Source organism: Pan troglodytes, chromosome 16, assembly GCF_028858775.2.
Source record: "Pan troglodytes isolate AG18354 chromosome 16, NHGRI_mPanTro3-v2.0_pri, whole genome shotgun sequence".
Lineage (NCBI taxonomy): Eukaryota > Metazoa > Chordata > Mammalia > Primates > Hominidae > Pan > Pan troglodytes.
The window spans coordinates 77515991-77537764 of NC_072414.2; the positions used below are offsets into that span (position 1 = coordinate 77515991).

A 21774-nucleotide genomic window follows, 5' to 3' on the forward strand; every position below is an offset into this window, starting at 1 on the left:
TTATTTATTGAGTGCTGACTGTTTTGTGTAGTCTTGTCAGTATCCCTGCAACACAGGCATTCTAATCCCCATTGTGCCGATGAGACAGTCGAGGCCCACAGAGGACAAGCTACCCAGGGTTAACGTGTGTAGTTAGTGGCTAAGCCAGAATTCTATTCCCTGTCTTAGCAAAGCCTGGTACTCACGTGTGTAGTTAGTGGCTAAGCCAGAATTCTATTCCCTGTCTTAGCAAAGCCTGGTGCTCTTTTCTCTTTGCCAGTGGCTTATCAAATGTTTCAAAGTAAAGACTATGCTTTGGATAGAAATAAGGCTTAGAGTTAAATAAATGTAAGCACCTAAGGAGTTTGGTTAGGCCTTAAAGCCATACAGATGATAGCATTCTGTCTCACTGAGGGGGAAATTAAAAATATGGACAGATTTAGACCAGAGCCAGAGTTATAGCAAATTTATTGGCCCATGATTAGGATGACAAGGATAAAAATCTTCCTTCTTTAAATTTTGTCAAGTACCTGGCTAGGCATACTGCTAGGTACAACAGATGCAAAGATTCCTTAAAAAGAGCACTTGCCCTTGAGAAGCTCACACCCTAGCAGGGGAGACATACATCAATGATGGGCCACACAGTGATTTATTAGACCACAGGCACAATTAGCGTGTGTGGGATCTGCTCATCCTGCCTCTAGTAAGTCTCACAGAGAAGCTGGTGCATGAGCTACATCTGAAAAAAATTATCTCAGCACACAAGAGTGGTTATGTGCAAAGGTGAAAAAGGACTTGACATGTCTGCCAAGGAATGACAGGTTCGGTGTGTCTGGAGGGTCAGGGCTAAGGGATGGGATCTTAAGCTGGAAATGCACCAGGTATTAAAAGGCAACAAGGGACTCATGTAATTAAAAAAAAAATTTTTTTTTTTTTTAACATGTTGAAGATAGGAGAGTTGCTTGAGGGAATGGGAAGCCACTGGAAGTACAAAGACCATTTGGAAGACTGTTAGGATAGGTTAAGTGAGAATGAGCTGGAGAAGGAAGAGATGTAAGAAATAAGGTCATTAAAATCTGATCAGTTGGCCAGGCTTGGTGGCTCATGCCTGTAATCCCAACACTTTGGGAGGCCACGGCGGGCGGATCACAAGGTCAGGAGTTCGAGACCAGCCTGACCAACATGGTGAAACCCCATCTCTACTAAAAATACAAAAATCAGCTGGGCGTGGTGGCACGTGCCTGTAATCCCAGCTACTTAGGAGGCTGAGGCAGGAGAATCGCTTGAACCCGGGAGGCAGAGGGAGGTGGAGGTTTCAGTGAGCCGAGGTAGCACCACTGCACTTCAGCCTGGGTGGCTGAACAAGACTCTGTCTCAAAAAAAAAGAGTCTGGTCGGTTGGTGGTAGGACAGAGTAAGGAGACAGAATCTCTCACAGGTTTCCAAATCAGGTGACCTGGAAGATGAAGAGTTGTTGACTGAGAAAGAGATTCCACACTAAAGGGAGGAGGTAGTGGGCTGGAGAAAAGATTGGTTTCTCACATGCTGAGAACAAGGCATCTCGGTAGAGGTGGCCACGTGGGCGCCATGGTCTGCTGCTAAGAAAGGGGAGGATTTTTGATGTTTTTTAATGAATTATCAGCATATAGAAGGTAATTGAAGCCATGGGGATGAATGAGGTCCTCAAGAGGAAAGTGGGTAAGGTAAAGAAGACAGCTCAGGCCAGGTGCGGTGGCTCACACCTGTAATCCCAGCACTTTGGGAGGCCAAGGCGGGCAGATCACCTAAGGTCTGGAGTTCGAGACCAGCCTGGCCAACATGGTGAAACACCATCTCTACTAAAAATACAAAATTAGCCAGGCGTGGTGGCACATGCCTGTAATCCCAGCTCCTCAGGAGGCTGAGGCAGGAGAATCGCTTAATCACTTGAACCCAGGAGGTGGAGGTTACGGTGAGCCAAGAGTGCACCATTGCACTCCAGTCTGGGCAATAGGAGCGAAACTCCGTCTCAAAAAACAAAAACAAAAAAAAAAGAAGACAGTTCAGGATGGAGCTGAGACAGGAGCCCAGATAAGAGATTCCATTGCAGATGGCAGATCTGTAAAGTGTCCTGAGAAAGAATGGTAGGAAGAGAACTGGTGTCCTAAAAGCTAAAGAAGGAAACATGTTTTAAAGGAAGAAGTAATCATCAATGCTGGAAAAAACAACCTGAAAGACCTCATTGGATTCAGTCATGAAGTTGAGCTGGGAAAGCAGTTGCACAGTGGACAGAAGCTAGAGAGTAGTGGGCTGAGAAGTAAACAGGGGACACGGGAGTGGAAGCAAAGTGCAGACTTGTTATGTCACAATTTCCATGGTTTGCCAAAAAGATCCAGAATGGTTTTCCAGATAGAAATCACAGAACAGAAACAATAGTGCTGTCTTGATGAAAAAGAAAAGGCAGTGTGGGTGGGGAGGGTGTCCTGTCTTGTCCCTTTCCATAAATTACCACAAGGTGGTGCTCGTGTCTTAGTCATTCTCGTAATTACTAAACACCAATCAAATCACAGATCATTTTCTCCTTCCTGCAGAACAACTTCAACAGAAGGACCAAAAAATCCTACTCTTGTTGGAAGAGAAGGAGATGATTTTCCGGGACATGGCTGAGTGCAGCACCCCTCTCCCAGAGGATTGCTCCCCGACACATAGCCCTAGAGTTCTCTTCCGCTCCAACACAGAAGAGGCTCTCAAAGGAGGACCTTTAATGAAAAGTGCAATAAATGAGGGTAATTAACATTCAGCATTGCCCCCTCTTCATCTACCTCCAGAGTGGTTTACACACTAATATTACCTGCCAGTTTTTACTTTTTTACTTTAAAGCACAAATGCAGAAAATTACCCAAAACAAATATTTCACTATAGTAAATTATCAGGTGAATATCCTTTTAACCACTACTCACATCAAGAACTTAAAGGGGCCCTGAAGCCCCTTCCTCCACATGCTCTGTCCCCATCACACCTCCCTCCCTCCAAAAGGAGCAGTTATTCTCACTGTTTTTTAATTAGTCACTTATGCTTTTTTTTTTTTTTTTTTTTTGGGCAGGATCTTGCTGCTCTGTTTCCCAGGCTGGAGTGCAGTGGTGCAACCTCGGCTCACTGCAACCTCCCCCTCCTGGGTTCAAGTGATTCTCTTGTCTCAGCCACCCAAGTAGCTTGGGACTACAGATGTGCACCACCACACCCAGCTAATTTTTGTATTTTTCACAGATACAGGGTTTCACCATGTTGGCCAAGCTGGTCTCAAACTCCTGACCTCAAGTTATCCACCCACCTTGGCCTCTCAAAGGGCTGATATTATAGGCGTGAGCCACTGCACCCGGCCATTAATCACTTACTTATATGTCTTTATGGCTTAAGTGCCTACTCCTAGACATTATAGTTTAATTTGCTTATGTTTTTTGATATGCATCTTAAAATTCTTAATTTACAGTTCCCCCCACCATCTTTTTTTTTCCATATAATTTATCTTTGAACAATCTGAGCTTTTTGACTTAGAGAGTTTCCCACAGTTTGGATTTTATTCATACAGTCCTGTTGTCTGTTTCCTTCAGATTTGCAGCTGGATTCAGAGGCTTAATTACTCAGACTTGATCTCTTTGGTAAATTGTGCCCTTATAGTGTTGTGTTCTTTCATTGAGGAGGCATAAATATCTAGTTGTCTCTTTTTTTGTGACATATAAGAAAAGATAAAAGGATAAATTCTTGATTATTTTTCCCCTCCATTTATTTACCAGTTTTTAAGACCATGAACATCTTCTGAAAGTGACCCATAGTTTTTATTATGGACTCATGAATTGAAATATGTTTGATGGGGCCAGGCGCGGTGGCTCATTTCTATAATCCCAGCATTTTGGGAGGCCGAGGCAAGTGGATCACCTGAGGTCAGGAGTTCAAGACCAGCGTGGCCCACATGGTGCAACCCCATCCCTACTAAAAATACAAAAATTAGCCAGGTGTGGTGACATGCGGCTGTAGTCCCAGCTCCTCAGGAGGCTGAGGCAGGAGAATTGCTTGAACCCAGGAAGCAGAGGTTGCAGTGAGTTGAGATCGTACCACTGCCCTCCAGATTGGGCAACAGAGCGAGACTATCTCAAAAAAAAAAAAAAAACAAAAAACATGTTTGATGGATTTCAAGTCATTGCAATTCCTAACCTTATTAAAAGCTCAGAATGTTCCTTTTTTGAACACCTCTTTCTTTGGCTTCTAGTCCTGTGGACGTGACCATAGTAGTCTTTTAGAGCTACTGGTATAGTAAGTTGTTCCAGGCTCATCTTAATTGTTTTCTGCCCCAGTCCTGGTATCAGCCATTTCTCCAAGAGTTCTGGATTCTTTAAGTGGGAAATTATATTTTCAGACCACAGTCTGGGTACTGGGAGTGGTCATTGCTGCTAGGTTGATTGTTACTAGGTTGGGCCTTTTCAGTGGACAGAGCTTGGGGAAAAACATATATATAACATTATATATATATTATATAACATTATATGTATGTTTTACATCATATATAATTTAAATACCTATTGAACATAAAATGTGTATATGAAAATTTATATTTACACTTTCGAATTCACATTGATATTCTTAAACTGTGGACTACAGTGTTTGTTTTTTTAACTAAACCTATTTAGTATTACATCTCTATTTCCTTTCTTTCACATTGCAAATCCTTGTTCTTAAGGATACATCATAGAATTAGAATATTATATATTTACTTTCTGGCTTTATCCAACCTATTACTCATAACTGTTAGTAATACTAATAGTATTACTAATTACTATTGCTAATACTGTTAGTAATACTAATAGTATTACTATTACTATTAACTAATACTAATTTACTAATTACTATTGCTAATACTGTTAGTAATACTAATAGTATTACTAACACTATTTTGATAATAATATATTCTAATAGTAATGCTGCTACCACTACATATGACTTTTACTTGCTGTCCGCATTCTCCTGTTTTTGAAAAAATAGTTGTGCTGTGTCTACACTGTCAGTTTATAACTGTTACATGCCGTATGCTCTCCTTGTAAGCCTTGACCATAGTCTTTGTTCTGTAAGTGAACATACTTCATGCTTACCAGAAGTTCTTAGGTCAGTCACCCTCTTGTCATGTGGATATGTGAAGCTGATTCTCTAGCATGTGCCTCAGGAAAGGTTCATGAGAGTAATAGTCCATGAGCTCTTTCATGCTGGTAATAATTTATGCCCTTTATACTTGAAAGCCTATTTTGCTGAATATAAAATTATTGGCTTGTTCATATTTTCTTCCCCAAGTTATTAATTACTCTCAAGTATGTTGTTTTATTTTTTTTTCTGGCATAAAGCATTGCCATCAGAGACTGATAATAATTTGATTTTCCCCATGTAAGTAACATGCTCTTTGCCTAGATGCCCAAAGGATTTTTTTCTAAGTACAAGTAGTTTTACAAGAATATTCCTTGGTATTTGTTACCCTAGGTTGATGCTGTCAGGTTCACAGTGTTCTGTTTTCATATGTGGTTTCAAATTTTTCAGATTTCAGGAAGTTATTTTTGAATTATAATTTGTACTATTTTCCCTGTTCCCTTTGCTTTGGTCTTCTTCAAGGTCTCCATTTATCCTTATGTTGGACCTTCTTTGTCTATCTTCAGTGTTTGTCACTTTCTTTTAATACTTTTGATCTCTTCATCTTTTTAATGTTTAAATGGTCTTCCTTTCACCTTTTTTATTAAGCCATTTTCTGCTGGGTTAATTTGCTCTTATATTCTAGTTTAGTTTTGATTTCTATAATGATTGTTTTTCTTTTGTTTGTAGCTTTGCTATTTCATTTCTGTGTTTTCTAATTCTGACCTAAGTTAGTTCTTTCATGTCTTTTGTCATTTTCTTTTCTTTCTTTTCTTTTCTTTTTTTTTTTGAGACAAGAGTTTTGCTCCTGTTGCCCAGGCTGCAGTGCAATGGTGCGATCTTGGCTCAGCCTCAGCCTCCTGAGTAGCTGGGTTTATGGGCATGCACCACCATGCCCGGCTAATTTTTTGTATTTTTAGTAGAGACGGGGTTTCTCCATATTGGTCTTGAACTCCTGACCTCAGGTGATCTGCCCGCCTCGGCCTCCCGAAGTGCTGGGATTACAGGCATGAGCCACTGCACCCAGCTGTCTTTTGTCATTTTCTTAATGTGTTTTGGTCACCTATTTTATGGACATGTCTTTCTGATGTGCTTTTATTATCTGTAGAGAAGTTAGACCCTGTGTTCTCCCCACCATCACTCCCTGTTCTTAACTTTATATGGGATTTGACTTCAATATTTTCTATTGCTCATTTTTATGTGAAATTAGTGTCTTAAGTTTACAGGTTCAGATAGCTTTTCTCACACCATAGGACTCGTCTATCATTTTTGTGTAGTTTTTCTTTTTTAATATGGCTTGTCTTATCAGATTTCCTGCTATTGGTTCCCTCCCTTATTCCACCTGGCCCTTCTTTTTCTTTATCTCTTTATTTTTCTCCTGTTTAACTTTTATTCCATTTTCTCCACTTTCTTCTTTCTATGAGCCATACCCTAGAAAAGAACCCTAGTGGGCCAGAGTTGAGATGCAAATTCTTAGACTACTCTAGCCCCTTGAACTCACTCCATAATGGCAAAGCCAGAAATCCTGACTGTTTTACTTGCTGTTCTCAAATCAATCCATCTTACTTTCCAGGGAATATCTTCTGTCTGCTTTGGATATGATTCCAGAAGCCATGTCACTTCTAGTAAATTACTCTGCCTTCCCTGTACACTTTCAAATTTCCTAGGCCTCTTGTATATAAAGTGGAAGGTCTCATCTCTAAATTTCTAGTAGAATCCAACTAAAACACATACCCTGAGCTGAGACCCTTCTCTGAGCAAAGGAACTCAGCCAGTCACTCTTTGGAACTTTCAAGTCGTGCTCTTTGTACGTGTCATATATACTATGAACTTGTTTCCTCCTCATTGAAAGATAAGATGTCAGCTTTGCATGTTTCCTTTATTCCAGTGGAGATCCTTCAGGGTTTGGTGAGTGGAAATCTGGGAGGCACACTTGGGCCGACTGTCAGCAGCCCCATTGAGCAAGATGTGGTCGGTCCCGTTTCCCTGCCCCGGAGAGCAGAGACCTTTGGAGGATTTGACAGCCATCAGATGAATGCTTCAAAAGGTAAATGATGTGAAGTCATGAGCTTTTAGAGGCAATCCTTGACTATCTCACACAACTCAAAATGACTTGTACTTTAGTAGCTACATCACCACTCCCATTCAATCAGCAAATTTCTTAGTGAGATTTCAAGTCACTCAAGAGCTTGTCAGTCAGACTCATATTCATTTTGAGTAACAAAAAAGATTTTCCTAAGATCTCAGCTAAAAGAGTAATAATACATGTTCCTGCTTCCATTTCTTCTGCATCCGTAAAATTATTAATAATCACTTAGCTGCCACCAAGCAGCTCCCCCTTTTTGGGGGCATCAGTAGGTTTCAGACATACTACATCCCCAAGATGCCTATATTATTTTCTTTCCTTGGCTAATCTGTTTCACAACTTTAAAAAAAAAAAAACAACCCTATTTTTTGTTTAGGAGGCGAGAAGGAAGAGGGAGATGATGGCCAAGATCTTAGGAGAACGGAATCAGATAGTGGCCTAAAAAAGGTATTTCTCTTTAAAATACACCATGAACCTCCTTGGCACTTTCCTCTGAATTCATAACCTTTGAAATTATTTCACTTTGATGTTGTTTTCGATGCCTGAATTGCTGCTTTTAATAAAATTATTTTCAGGGAAAATCACATTTTTAAAACAAATAGTACAGTTAAGAGCTCCACATTATTGGCTGTTTGGCCTCACTGGCTTAGGGCAGTGTGTTTACATTCATAACTCTACCATGGTCCTGGCAGGACCAGTTTCATTAGGTTTGTTTCAGGTGCTCCAAACCGACCTGACCTCCTTACAAGGTATCAGTGATAAATAGTTCAACCTCTTAAACCTTCACTACCTTAGTGAGAGGCTGTGGTAGAAAATGGAAAGCTACAGCCTAACACAGAAACACACTGAATGTCATTTTTGCATCAAGATCTTCATTTTTTTATATGTATGTTTTTTGTTTTATAGGGTGGAAATGCTAACCTGGTATTTATGCTTAAAAGAAACAGTGAGGTAAGGACATTATGAACTATTTAAGAAAATATGTGTTTGTTGTCATTGTCAAGTTAGGAATATTGTTTTTTCCTTTTTTTTTTTTCTTTTTGCTGTTACGAAGAGGCTAACTGCTGGCTATCATCTGTATGTGTAAACAATACAGTTGTCAGTTTCCTTGGCCTTTCCCCTGTCTTTGGTCCTAGGGGCACCATCTTGGAATTTTGCCAGTTAGAGAATTGCCTGCTAAGATGGCCTTTGATTCGTTTCTTTGATTCTCTGTCCTTAAGGAAGCCTCTTGCTGTTTTTTTTTTTGTTTTTTTTGAGATGGGGTCTCACTCTATCACCCAGCTCGCTGCAACCTCTACCTCCCGGGCTCAGGCAATCCTCCAGAGTAGCTGGGACTACAGGCATGCCTGCCACCATGCCCGGCTAACTTTTGTAGTTTTTGTAGAGACAGGGCTTTGCCATGTTGTCCAGGCTGGTCACAAACTCCTGGACACAGGCAGTCCACCTGCCTTAGCCTCCCAAGGTGCTGGGATGACAGACATAAGCCACCTTATCCAGCGCTTCTTGCTTTTAATGAGCTTTCTCTAAATAGGGCCTGTGAAATCCCTGTGGTGGTTTCCTTTGGTCTAAGCACACTGAGTAGAATTCATAGCAGCCTTTTCTCTATCACAAGCCTGATACTAAGAGCCACAGGTCTGGAACATGGGCATTTTACTTGTGGGTAATTTGACAGAGTAATTTCTTATCCTTCAAGTACTCAAGTTATATCATCATCTTTTTTTTTTTTTTTTTTTTTTTGAGATGGATCTTGCTCTGTTGTCCAGGCTGGAGTACAGTGGTGTGATCTCAGCTCACTGCAACCTCCATCTCCTGGATTCAAGCGATTCCCCTGCCTCGGCCTCCCGAGTAGCTGGATTATAGGCATATGCCACTACACCTGACTAATTTTTTGTATTTTTAGTAGAGACGAGTTTTCATCATGTTGTCCGGGCTGATCTTGAACTCCTGACCTCAGGCAATCTGCCCACCTGGGCCTCCAAAAGTGCTGGGATTACAGGCATGAGCCACCGCGCCCAGCCATATCTTCTTCTTTGAGTATTGCTTTAGACTTAATATGTGTTTCATCTGTGAAGCAGTCTTGGTGTCCTTCTGGAAGGATGCCCATCCCCCATCCCACCCCCCGGACTCCTTGTTGTGACATAATCTTCAGATTACTGCCATCTCTAAAATTAATTCTGAGTATCTGACTTTGTAAGCAGAATAGAAGCCGATACATGATAATTGCTTTTTAGAGTATAGTTCTCAAGGATGTTGATTGTGTTTCTTCTTTTTCTTGTCCTTGCTTTTAACGTTAAGTTAAAAGTCTCCAAGGAACTTTATTTTGAAATTTTAAGGGGAATCTTTCCTTTTTCCCCCTAAAATACAGAAGGATATTGTTTTATATTTGTTGCCACAAAAGTCTAAATACAGTGGAGTCCTGAAGGAATCCTTCAGTGTGCTTATCTTTAAATGACAAACCTGAGCTTAGGGAGGCTACTTGCTCTCTGGATCTGCTGCTTGAAAATTAGCTCACAGCAGCTTCCTCGTCCCAGGTTCAAGCATTTCTCCTGCCTCGGCCTCCAGAGTAGCTGGGACTACAGGCCCGCACTACCATACCTGGCTAATTTTTTTGTATTTTAGTAGAAATGGGGTTTCACCATGTTGCCCAGGCTGGTCTCGAACTCCTGACCTCAGGTGATCTGCCCACCTCAGCCTCCCAAAGTGCTGGGGTTACAGGCGTGAGTCACTGCTCCTGGCCTTGATTTTTCTTTATGGCGACTTTTCCCTCTATATTTAGTTACAAGAATCAGGGTAAGAAATAGTACAAGACCTGTTTGTTTTTCAGACATTCCAGTATGGATTAGACACTATAAATGCTTAGCTAGAGTCGGCAGGTTCTTCTGTTACTTCTGTTTATTAAGAATAAAATAAGAGGGGCCAGGCTCGGTGGCTCACGCCTGTAATCTCAACACTTTGGGAGGCCGAGGTGGGTGGATCACTTGAGGTCAGGAGTTCAAGACCAGCCTGGCTAACATGGTGAAACCCTGTCTCTACTAAAAATATTAGCCAGGCATGGTGGTGGACGAGGCTGAGGCAGGAGAATTGCTTGAACCCAGGAGGTGGAGGTTGCAGTGGGCCAAGATCGCACCACTGCACTCCAGCCTGGACAAGAGTGAAACTCCGTATCCATCTCAAAAAAAAAAAGAATAAGGGGTAAAAAATTTTCTCAGAAGAGCTAAGCCTGGTAATTAAGATTTTTGTGTTTTGTTTTTAAATGTATTATAAAAGGAATACATGTTCATGGTAGATAAGTAACATAAGTTACTTGATAATAAACATAATCCCACCACTGAAAAATAGCTACCGTTAAATGTTTGGTGTTTATATTTCCAGCCTTCTACATAACACATCCGAGTTGTATATGTGTGAATAGTACAAAAATAGTTTTACATAATTCATATCAATACTTCGTAGAGCTTCATATCTTGCTTTTTTTCCTCTTAATATGCATTAAAAACATTTCCCCAAGGCATGTTTTTACAAAGCATGCTGTTGCACAGCTTCATCTTATTGTGTACCATAATTTACTTAGTCTTTGTGATAGTTAACCGTTTTTCTACGTTTTGCTTTTAAAGCAGTGAGCCAAGAAAATCTTTGTACATACATTGTTTTTTCACAGCTCTCTGATTATTTCCCGAGTATGCCAAAATGCTTTTGAAGGGAGGTTTTGCAGTGCTTGGTACTACCCATTAGACATACAAATGCTCATTTTCATCTTTTACCAACATTGAGTATTATCATTCTTATTAAGTTTTTGTTCGTTTGATAAGTTTGGGTCATTTATTTTATTTTGCATTTATTTGATTTCAAATAAGGTTGAGTCATTTTTAATATGTTATGCTATTGGCCATTTATATTTGTAATGTAAATTGCTGGTTTGTGTTCCTGGCCTATTTTCCTACTAGGGTATTTTTTTTGTCATAATGTTCTATGAGAGCCTTTTTTAAATGAAAGATTTTTCCATTTGAATTTCTATTAGTTTGTTCTTTGCCTTTTAATTTTAATTTTACATTTTTACATAGAAATTTTTGAAAAAAATCATCTGGTTTCTTCCATTACTTCTGTGTTTGCAAAGCCTTCCCTGTTTCAAGATTAGAAAACAGTTCTAGTTCCTTCCAGCTCTTTTTTTTTCTTTTTGAAATAGGATCTCACTGTCTTGCCCTGGCTGGACATAAATATGGTTTGTTTTTTGCCTTTAACATTTTCAGATATTTGAACCTTTTTTTGTGTGTGAGCTAAGATCTCAACTCAATTTTTTTCAGAAATTTAGCCAATTTTCTCAGAACAATTAATTGAATATTCTTTCCATTGATTTGAAATGCTACTTACATGCTAAATTGTTATGGGAAGTTTCTGGAATTTCTGTTCTGTTGCGTTGATATGTATGCTGTTTTTATTCTAGTCATTTTAAGTAATGGAAGCTTTCTGTTACATTTTAACTTGTGCTGATGTTCCTCCTATACATAGGTCACTGTGGTCTTCGTTTGTTTTTCTTGGCTGCTGGTGCTCAGTTTCTTTGGTGCTTTCAATTTGAAAATATTTCATAAAGATATAAGCATTTAGTTGTATCTTAAAGGAGCCATCTTATCAGGTAAACATTAGTGTGATGGATTCTGAGATTCATAAAGCCCTGAAACCAATGTTTCCATTTTGTTCCTTTGGCAGCAGGTTGTCCAGAGCGTTGTTCATCTCTACGAGCTCCTCAGCGCTCTGCAGGTGCGTGCCTTCATCTTCCATCCCTGCGTTTATTTGTCTAGAGAACAGCAGCTTGGGGCTGTTGTTGACTTGGATCTTTGAGGTTTGCAGGATGTTTAATGGATAAATGGGGCCCTCAGTCTAGGGAAGACTGGCTCTCGTGGTGAGAAAGTTACAGAATGCATTGACCTTCCAGGACTAGAATTAGTGAAGAGCTGGTGTGCCGTAGGCATGGCTTGATAACCATGCTACAAATCACATAGCATGCTAACATGCATTTGGGAGATTGCTTCACTTTAGAAAGCCTTAAGTATAAGTTTCTATATTCCGTATCTCTGTGGTATTTGAATAGAGTGGCCTTCCTAATACAGCTTCTGTTTCGGACTTCCCAGGAACATCCTCAAATTCTGCTCACTTCCTTTCTTGAAGATCTAACCTGTCTCATTCCTACTTTCTCCCACTTCCAACACACACACACACAGACACACACACACACACACACACACAACCCACCCACACAGACACACACACACCCCAACCCCAGGTAATACCAGTGACTGCAAACAGCATGCGACCAGATTGACAAAAACCCGTGAGTTCCTGCACCTTTGAGGTTCTTGTATGATTAACACCTGCAATTATCCTGGAGCATTTTTATTAGACGGGCTTGAAAAATGAGGGGAGAGTTCTAGTCCATCATAGTGCCTGGTGCCCCCTGCTGTGGGGTCAGGAGGGATCCAGAAGTTCGCTGTCGTCCTGGCCAGAGTTGCAGGGCTCTCCTCTGTGTGCCTCCTCAGGGTGTGGTGCTGCAGCAGGACAGCTACATTGAGGACCAGAAACTGGTGCTGAGCGAGAGGGCGCTCACTCGCAGCTTGTCCCGCCCGAGCTCCCTCATTGAGCAGGAGAAGCAGCGCAGCCTGGAGAAGCAGCGCCAGGACCTGGCCAACCTGCAGAAGCAGCAGGCCCAGTACCTCGAGGAGAAGCGCAGGCGCGAGCGTGAGTGGGAAGCTCGTGAGAGGGAGCTGCGGGAGCGGGAGGCCCTCCTGGCCCAGCGCGAGGAGGAGGTGCAGCAGGGGCAGCAGGACCTGGAAAAGGAGCGGGAGGAGCTCCAGCAGAAGAAGGGCACATACCAGTATGACCTGGAGCGACTGCGTGCTGCCCAGAAACAGCTTGAGAGGGAACAAGAGCAGCTGCGCCGGGAGGCAGAGCGGCTCAGCCAGCGGCAGACAGAACGGGACCTGTGTCAGGTAATGGGACTCCCTGCCGAGAGCAACCTAATGATGATATTAATTAAGACCCCCTGTGTATTAAGCAAGGTAAGAAAGTGAGCAGAAATATAGAGCCTGTTTTTGGCCAGATGCTCATGCCTGTGATCCCAGCACTTTAGGAGGCTGAGGTGAGAGGGTAGCTTGACCAGCCTGGGCAACAGAGGGAGACTCTGTCTCTCCTAAAAAAAAAAAAAAAAAAAAAAAAAGTTTTTAAGAATCTTTGTAGCTGGACACAATGGCTCACACCTATAATCCCAGCACCTTGGGAGGCCGAGGCAGGTGGATCTCTTGAGGCCAGGAGTTTGAGACCAGCCTGGTCAACATGGCGAAACGGCGTCTCTACTAAAAATACAGAAATTAGCTGGGTGTGGTGGCAGGCGCCTATAATTCCAGCTGCTTGGGAGTCTGAGGCATGAGAATCGCTTGAACCGGGGAGGTGGGGATTGCAGTGAGCCGAGATCTCGCCACTGCACTCCAGCCTGAGCAACTCCGTCTCAAAAAAACACACACAGAAAAACAAAAAGAATCTTTGTTTTACCCTGAAAGAGAGGCAGAGGCAGAAAGTCTTTTTCTGCTTTTTGCATCTCTAAGAGGCTGAAAAAGAGAATGGAAGTGCTGGGGCATTTTGGCCAGGGCAGTAATGGATATTTGGAGTTGGCACTTCCCTCGGCTAGAGGAGTCTCAGTGTGTCTGAGAAAATGGCAGTCAGCCATCCAGGATTTTAGGAGCAACGCCACTGCTCTGTGCCACATCAGAAATCAGGCATGGCCCCAACCTGAAGGAACTTGTAGCTTAATGGGGAAGCACACCAAGAATAAAAGAGCCTCCAGAACATGTGGTGCCTGTGGTCCTGAGACAGCAGGAAATGGCTCTCAGGCCAGAGTTGCTGGAAGAACCCATGTGGCAGGATCGGTGGGAGGCAGTTGCAGAGGGAAACGCCCATCCCAGCAACTAGGGGAGGCCACCACTCCTCTTGTGGATGGATGATATTCTTGCTTGGGGATGCTGAGACAGCTGCACTCTGCATAGTTCCTGATTTGCCTCTCTACTGCTGATGAAAAACCTTTCTTTCTCTATAGCTGCTGCTTATATTGGAAGGCTTTTGGTTATTCAGCACACTCACTCCTGAGCTTATTTCAGTGATATTCCTTGGTTATTTCGAAACATGGATGCTTGTGGCAGATGGAGAGCCTGGGTGTACACAGATCTGCCTGTGTTTTGAAATGCATACCATGTTGCCGTTTGTTTGATTGATCGATCTTGGACCACGAAAGAAAATTATACTGACAGCTTCCAGGGTAGGGGGCAGTTGTAGCTTTCTGCAGATGTTGCCAAATATATTGGGGGGGGGGGGAGCAGCAAATGCCATGTGTTGCTTTTTATGACATAAGGAGGGATTCCACCCCCATCCCAATAAAATCGGTGCTTTGACAAAGGAGGGTTCCCAGGCAGCTAAGAGAACCCAGAGTAGATGATCCTCTTTATCTCTGGTTTAACCTGTGACTAGGATTCTTGGTGTAAGCTCGGCTTTTCCACTTATCCTCTAACCGGAACAGGCTTCTATAATCTCTTTGCCTTAAAATAATTATCTGCATCCCTGTGTAGAGCAATCTTAAGCAGCTCTCCTTGTTTCTTCAGGGAATGGGAATTCTTTTCTAAGTCGCCCCATCAAAGGTACTATTGGTTTTTTATAACGCCGGCGTTTGTGTATGTAGTAAAAGTATTAACAGCATTAAAGGCGATATTTTTAACATGTTTATAGATACTACTTGGGGGAGGGCAGCTAATGAAACCTTCAAGCTCTATGCAGTCCACAGACGTGAGCTCTGTAGAGTTCGCAGAGGTGGGTAAGTACCCAGCCAGCACACCCAGTTGAATTCAGCCAGGATTTATTGAGTTGGCATCACGGACGCTGACAGCCTCCAAGTGAAAACCCTTCTCTTGAATATGTACAGGTTTCCCATCCACATACCAAGCTGATGAGGATCCCATCGTTCTTCCCCAGTCCTGAGGAGCCCCCCTCGCCATCTGCACCTTCCATAGCCAAATCAGGGTCATTGGACTCAGAACTTTCAGTGTCCCCAAAAAGGAACAGCATCTCTCGGACACACAAAGATAAGGGGCCTTTTCACATACTGAGTTCAACCAGCCAGACAAACAAAGGACCAGAAGGGCAGAGCCAGGCCCCTGCGTCCACCTCTGCCTCTACCCGCCTGTTTGGGTTAACAAAGCCAAAGGAAAAGAAGGAGAAAAAAAAGAAGAACAAAACCAGCCGCTCTCAGCCCGGTGGTGAGTCACGCACACCTGCTCTCCCTGTGGCCATAGTGTCTGTGCATTCTGAGAGAGGGTAGATTTTAGTGGCATGGGGCGGGGTTGAAAAGGGGACAGTTCAGATGCTCAAAAGCCAAACCGCCATCCTTTTCACCAGCTCCGCTTGCTAAGAGCACTCATGCAGCGAACACTAAGAACCCACTCTGTGTGGCACGTGTGCAGAAGCAGAGAGCATGGGTTTCATTTTCAAGGCATTATCCGATCGAGGAACTGGAGCGCACCCCTCAATGAAGTAATTCAAGTCCTCCTTGCCTTTCTGGGCCTAGAGTAGTCATTGGTAACAGCTAGCGTTTGGTGATTTAACCCTCAAATGACTGTATGAAGTTGGCACTGCTAACGCCAAGAGAAGTGAGGAAACTGAGGCTCACAGAGGCTAACTAACATGCCAGCGGCCACAGAGCCTGCGGCTGAATTCCACTAAATGCCTCCCTGTTCATGTACCACTTTTTCCCCTGAATCCTTCTCTTTAGGATTGATCTCTCCTTTCTGTGTGGGAGGTTAAAGAAAAAGTACATTTTCCTGGCCTCTTCATAAATTCTAGTGCTTATTTAAAAGTTAAAGGGAGCATTAGGCAGTGAAGGATATCACTTAAGATCCTTATTAACCAAATTTGTTCAGAAACCCCAGTGCGCAGAAGAGTTAATTGCCCATAAGCCCCAGTCGCCTGTTTGCATTACAGAAGACTTTGGGATGGGGAGGAAGTTCAATGAAAGGAGCAGTTTTGCTGAATTTTTTTCATTCTTGGTTTTCACATTTCCAGATGGTCCCGCGTCAGAAGTATCAGCAGAGGGTGAAGAGATCTTCTGCTGACCCTCTTCCTCTCTGCTGAGGCAGCTGCCTCCTGATCCTGGCCAGCCCACCTCTCCTGCTGTCCCCGCGTGCACAAGTCTCTTACACTGGACGCCCACTGCTCCTCAGCGTCCAGTCCTCCTGGGCGGCCCCAGGTCCTGGACAATAAGCAACAGATGATATTGAGTGTCGGGTGGGGAAGGAGGCCCAGACTCTGCTTCGGCCATGATTTGTGACTGCCCAGGACTCTCAGGTTGGGCTGGCCCTACTCAGGATTACACTGAAAGTAATGGCCTCGTAAGTACAGGTGATGGTTTTGGACACGTCAGGAATTCCTAAAGGCTGAAAGAGTGTATCCAAGTAAGGTCTGAACCTCCGACTGCCTTTTATTTGGGGGAACACAAAACCAAACAGCAGATGTTTTGGACTTGATCTGTGTACGTACATGGGGACCTGTCTGCATATACACACGGGGAATGCCAAAAGGCGGCCCAGTCTGCACCAGGCGTCTGGTCAACTTAGCTCAGCACAAGGGCAGTGCCTGGACAGACCCGGAGCCCCCGCATATCAGCAGTTCACCCAGTACTCCTCAGAGACTGGTTTCCCTCTAAACCCATCCCGGGCACATACCACCCCTGTTTTGCATGTATTTCTCATTTCATCTTAGGGATGACAAACATTTGTGAAACCAGTGAGAGAAGGCTTGATGTGTATAAAAGACGTGATGTGCACCACCTCGATCTCGGTGTTTCAGGCACTAAAGCAACAAAACAACCCATAGTATCTTATTTTGTCATCAAATCCAGAAGAAATATCCTGGTTTTCCAGCATGTTTACCCACGTTTTGGGCATGGATAAAGTGAAGAGGCCTACTCACCATTATCCCTGCAGCGTGACACCTTTTGATTGTCACTGACCACTCAGAAGGGGCCACGGCCTCCTGGCTGTGTTCCTGAGCCCCCGTCGTGCCTCTCCCAGACAGCAGCTGTCTGGCCCTTGCTGGGTGAGGGCACACCACTGCCAGGGGTCAGCCTCGCACCCAGGCCAGGCAGAAGCTGTGCTCTGAAGCTAGGACAGCTGGCTGAGAAGTGGGTTCAGGCGAAGGGTGAAGCCATGTGTAGCAGTTCCTGCCAGTGCAGATCTGGAGAGGAGCTGGCCCGGAAGGCGTGGTTGTGAAAGCGCCCTTCTTATGTTAGGAGGCCTTGGCAAAATTGGATTTCTTCAAAAGTATATCTAAAGGTCTGTTGTTGAATTGTACTCTGCCCCTGGAAGCAGATACAGATGGCTGCCTGCTGCTCGGCTTTGCTTTTGCTTTTCCCACTGTGTTTTCATCTTTGTTCACTTGAGGCTTTCCCCAGCTGGTGTGTGCAGGACAGTTCATGGTAATGTTGCCCTCTGAGGCCCCGTACACCAGAAGGGAGGCCCTGGAAAATTTTGTGCTTCCAACGTGGCCTTCAATTCTTGCTTTTTTGCCCCTCAGAAGCGTGGGGCTTTTGAGCACACTTAAGAAAAATCTGTAACTTGGTGCTTATTGATGAATTGCAAGCTGGCCTTGCAGATGGAGATATTTATCTTTCAGTTTATTTGAAAGAGGTCTGGTTTAAAATTTGTAGCCTAGATTTGTTTTATTTATTGTATTTGTGTGTTTGTGTTTGTTTTTCTTTTTTAAGGGTGAGCCAGGTCTAGCCCAACAGTCTAAACTATCCAGTCAATACCGAGTGAAGTGGCAGCCAGCACTGTTCACTCTGTGTCTTTTGAAGTGCCTTGAAGGCCCAGATGAAATTTTAAAGGGAGGGGGTCCATGTCCTTCCCTCCCCCACCCCGCCTCATTCTTTAATCAAAGGATGTCTTCTCCCTTGTTTGAGAATGAAGAAACTCGCCACCTCTGACCTACCTTTGCCTTTTTCTGTCATGGAGAATACTCACCCTTCAGAAACAGACCAAAGGCCAAAACCTGCTGATTTTTCTATTGAAAATATGTCCCCTTGCAAAGACCCTAAACAAAAAGTTAAGTTTCTTTCTTTCACCTATCTGTACAACTCCAAGTTACAGCTGAATCTGTCGTGACTTTCCTGAGATCTGCCCGGGGCTTGGCTGTCTGTTCTGGTCACTGGCTCCGAGTTCCCCTCCTGGGATTTGCAGGAGGGCAGTACTGAACCTGCATTCTTCTCCTTGTAAATGTAGGCCGGGTGCCCCTGTTCTCCAGGTTTGGAACAATACGAGGTTGGTGCTGATTGGATTTACTTGCGTACATGCTCTTCACAAAAACACCGTGGATGCTGAAGTTAGAGCACGTCGCCACAGAGCTTGACATCAATGTTAGAGTGTCTCTTACTCCCCGCCCAGCTGTGATGTTTCATCTGCTTTGGTTGTTTTGGTGGTCTTTTTTAAAAATAGAGATTTCACATCTGCCCAGACCCCACTCAAAACGATTTGGTCAGGTTCTGGTTGGACAAGTTTAAAATCAAAGTAGTGCCCGGAATTCCCTCAAACCACCCAACTTCATCCAGGAATACAGTCTGCAGTGCAGAAAGAGAACTGCTTACCAAGAACTGTGCTTACATACCTTTGTCATCTCTCTTCCTCCTTGGAAGTTGTCCTCAGGGGGATTTGTTCCTGTCCTGGGGATTTACCTGGGATGGTGGCTGCCTGTGCTTTTGCTCATGGCCTTGACAGTGCTCTAGCTGCTGGATCTAATGGCCTGTCTTGGTTTCTATCACATGAGAAGGGGTTGTTTTTTGGGGTGACTCGGACTGCATTCCCCATACTGTTTCCATGCCGGGACACCATGTTCTCCATCAAGCTAAAGAAATCACGTGCCTGAAACTGTGCTTAAGTTTTGGGGGAAAGATGGAGTTCCTATCCAGAGCCCCCAGATTTCCAGAATCGAGTGAGCTTCCTGGAAGGAGACTGCGTCTTCTCTCAATTCCAGTCATCTCAGTCGTTGTCGTTAGGTGACATGTGCACTTTAAATGCTCTCATCGGTTGGCTTCATTTTCAAGACAATCAAATGTATTGACTGTGTTTTCTTCTTAGAAAATGGAGAGGGTTAAAAACATGCAAACTGCCACTTTCAACCTTTGCCAGTATTCCCTCTACCCCCGTGAGAGCTATCTGGGGGGAAGAATCCTTACCAAGGTTTTTTTGGAAAGGTACGAATCTGAACTTTTTTCCCTTCTGTGTCTCAGGGTAATACTATTCAGAGTCGCCCCTTTGCTCATTTTCTCCCGTATTTGTTGCCTTCCTGAGGCCTCAGTATTAGTCGTGAGCACAAAGTTTTGAGACCTTTGGCATTGTTTCTTGATGTGGGAGGGGAGGTGTTAGTGCATGCAAGGGTTGAACTAGATAGACCCTGCCTTAGTAGAGGGTGGGACCATAACCTTAGAGGCCAGAACTTGATCCAGAAGTTGCTGTCCACAGAAGTGCTTTCTATTTCATCATTTTTGTTTCTAGGGCTCTTTTTCTGTAGCCAGGTCTTCCCAAGGATTTTAGTATTTGCATTGGAGTTGAGGTTTACTCTAATGATGGTGGCCCAGCTGTGCCCAGAGGACAGCCAGGCAGGCCCTGGGAGGGAGTTTAGAAAGACAGTCCTGGTGAATGGGCTTCAGTGGTCACAAAGAGGGTGGCTGTGAGGTGACCCCAGACACTGCAGAACGATGTGCATCCTCTGCGTTTTGGATGTCCTTGGAATGTGGGAGCCTAGAAATAACCCTGTGGATGGAGTTGGGGCAGCGGCTGCTGGAGATCTGTGTGCCTTGCCTTCCTTCAGCAGGACCGTCTAGGTGCGCAGCCACCTATGGATGTGTCCCAGCCAGCCCCGTCGCTCTCGTCCATCCTCAGAGACAAGAGGGCAGGGAGTTTGGGCTTGGTTTTGAACTTTCCTTTCAATGTAGCAAAGCATTCCTAGTTAACCAGAGCCTTGGAATCTACTGCCTGCTGGCCAGGCTTTAAAATGAAAAGTGTTTTAATGCTGCCATAAAAGGGAGGCGGCGGGGGAGGAAGGGAAAATAAAGGCATCTTTCCAAGTACTCATCTAATTTAATTGTCAAAAGATTGATAGGCCATGAATTACTTCTCCATCTCACTAAGGGTTAAAGGCGTGCAACCCCCCACTGGCTGTGTCCCCTGCCACCGAAGTGGGTGACCTGCCCTACAACCAGGTGGGACCACCTGTGCTGCAGTCCGGAGGGGCTTCTGCAGGAAGCACTCACCCCCCCACACCTTCCCCGGCCTGAGCTTCCCCTACCTTTCGTCACCACCTGAGGGCACGAGCACAGGCCATGGGGCGTGCCTGGTGAGTTTGCCTGTGGTTCAGGCTTAGCCCGTGGTCTCCTGTGTGCTGCTGCCCGCGTGGGATGCGCGTGGGATGCGCAGGGGAGGCGCGGGGATCCGCAGGAGGGTGGTTGGGATACACCGGATACCTCTGCTCTCATTGCTTGTTTCCAAATGCTCTATGGACATTTGTGTGCTAAATCCTATTAAATAAAAAAGACGGGTTAAAACCCAGATGCTGTATATTCATTTGTAATTATGTATAAAGTGAAGCAGTTTTAAACTGTAAAGATTTTTTTCAGTGTGTTTTCTCGACTTTTGCCACAACATACTGGCTTCGTATTTTATTTATCTTTCTTTCTAGTTACCAGCTTCAGACCCTTGTAAAGTCTCCCTCAGCCCTTTCAAAAAATAATAATAAATTTCCTGTGAAGTTCTGGTTGGTGCTGTGACTTATTCCTATTCCTGATTCCTGTAGAAGGGATACTCCCCATCCACCCCCAAAGCTCTTGAGGAGACGCCTTATGCAGCGAACAGCTGCTGGGGACGCGTTTCACTCTCTCGGAGTGGGACCCAAACCCAGAGAGTGACTGATCAGCCCTAAAGTCAAACAAACAGTTTATGCCAAGAGCCAAAACGTCCTATTTCCAGATAAATCAATACAGTGAACAGGAATTTTGCTATAGAGCCTGCGACTTCCCTTAATGTTTGTTAGTTTCTCTTTCTTCAACATTCTCCACCCCATCCCACCCCCAAACTAGAGCAACTGCCAGAAACTAATTCAAGAAGAAAGATCCTCTCTGCTTGTAGCTCCCGGGTGATTCACTGGGTCTGATCCCGGAATGTCGGGGCTCCCCTGGAGACACACAGGGCTCCAGCTGTCACTGGCTCCACCAGCACAGCCTGTGCCTTCCATTTTTAGATTACTAGCTTCCTACTCTTCCAGGTCTGCGCTTTCTGGACCTATAGGAAGACCCTTAAGTCCAGCTGGGCCTTGGAGAACTGTGCCGCTCGCAGTAATGCGGAGAACCTGGGCAAAGCTGCCCGGAGTCCCTGCTCTGCCACTTCCCAGCTCCCCGCCCCTCCCTGACAGTCACCAAAAAGAAAGTCCTGGCCAGGCATGGTGGCTCACGCCTATAATCCCAGCACTTTGGGAGGCCGAGGTGGT

General features: G+C 44.2%; 1 protein-coding gene across 50 annotated transcripts in view; it reads left to right on the forward strand.

Moving 5' to 3' along the window:
• AKAP13 (A-kinase anchoring protein 13) overlaps nucleotides 1-21045 on the forward strand; it is a 373116-nt gene extending 352071 nt beyond the window's left edge. For 29 of the 50 annotated variants that reach the window (XM_054667098.2, XM_009429764.5, XM_054667099.2 and 26 more), the window contains 8 exons: nucleotides 2549-2743; nucleotides 7015-7173; nucleotides 7589-7659; nucleotides 8119-8163; nucleotides 11917-11967; nucleotides 12744-13193; nucleotides 15170-15503; nucleotides 16306-21045. In XM_054667098.2, coding sequence (XP_054523073.1) covers nucleotides 2549-2743; nucleotides 7015-7173; nucleotides 7589-7659; nucleotides 8119-8163; nucleotides 11917-11967; nucleotides 12744-13193; nucleotides 15170-15503; nucleotides 16306-16355 — 1355 coding nt within the window. In that variant the 3' untranslated portion in view covers nucleotides 16356-21045. Of the gene's footprint in view, nucleotides 1-2548; nucleotides 2744-7014; nucleotides 7174-7588; nucleotides 7660-8118; nucleotides 8164-11916; nucleotides 11968-12743; nucleotides 13194-15169; nucleotides 15504-16305 lie in introns of those variants that run through there. The other 21 variants (XM_054667100.2, XM_054667103.2, XM_054667105.2 and 18 more) reach the window with 7 other exon arrangements.
• The last annotated feature ends 729 nt before the right edge of the window (nucleotides 21046-21774 follow it).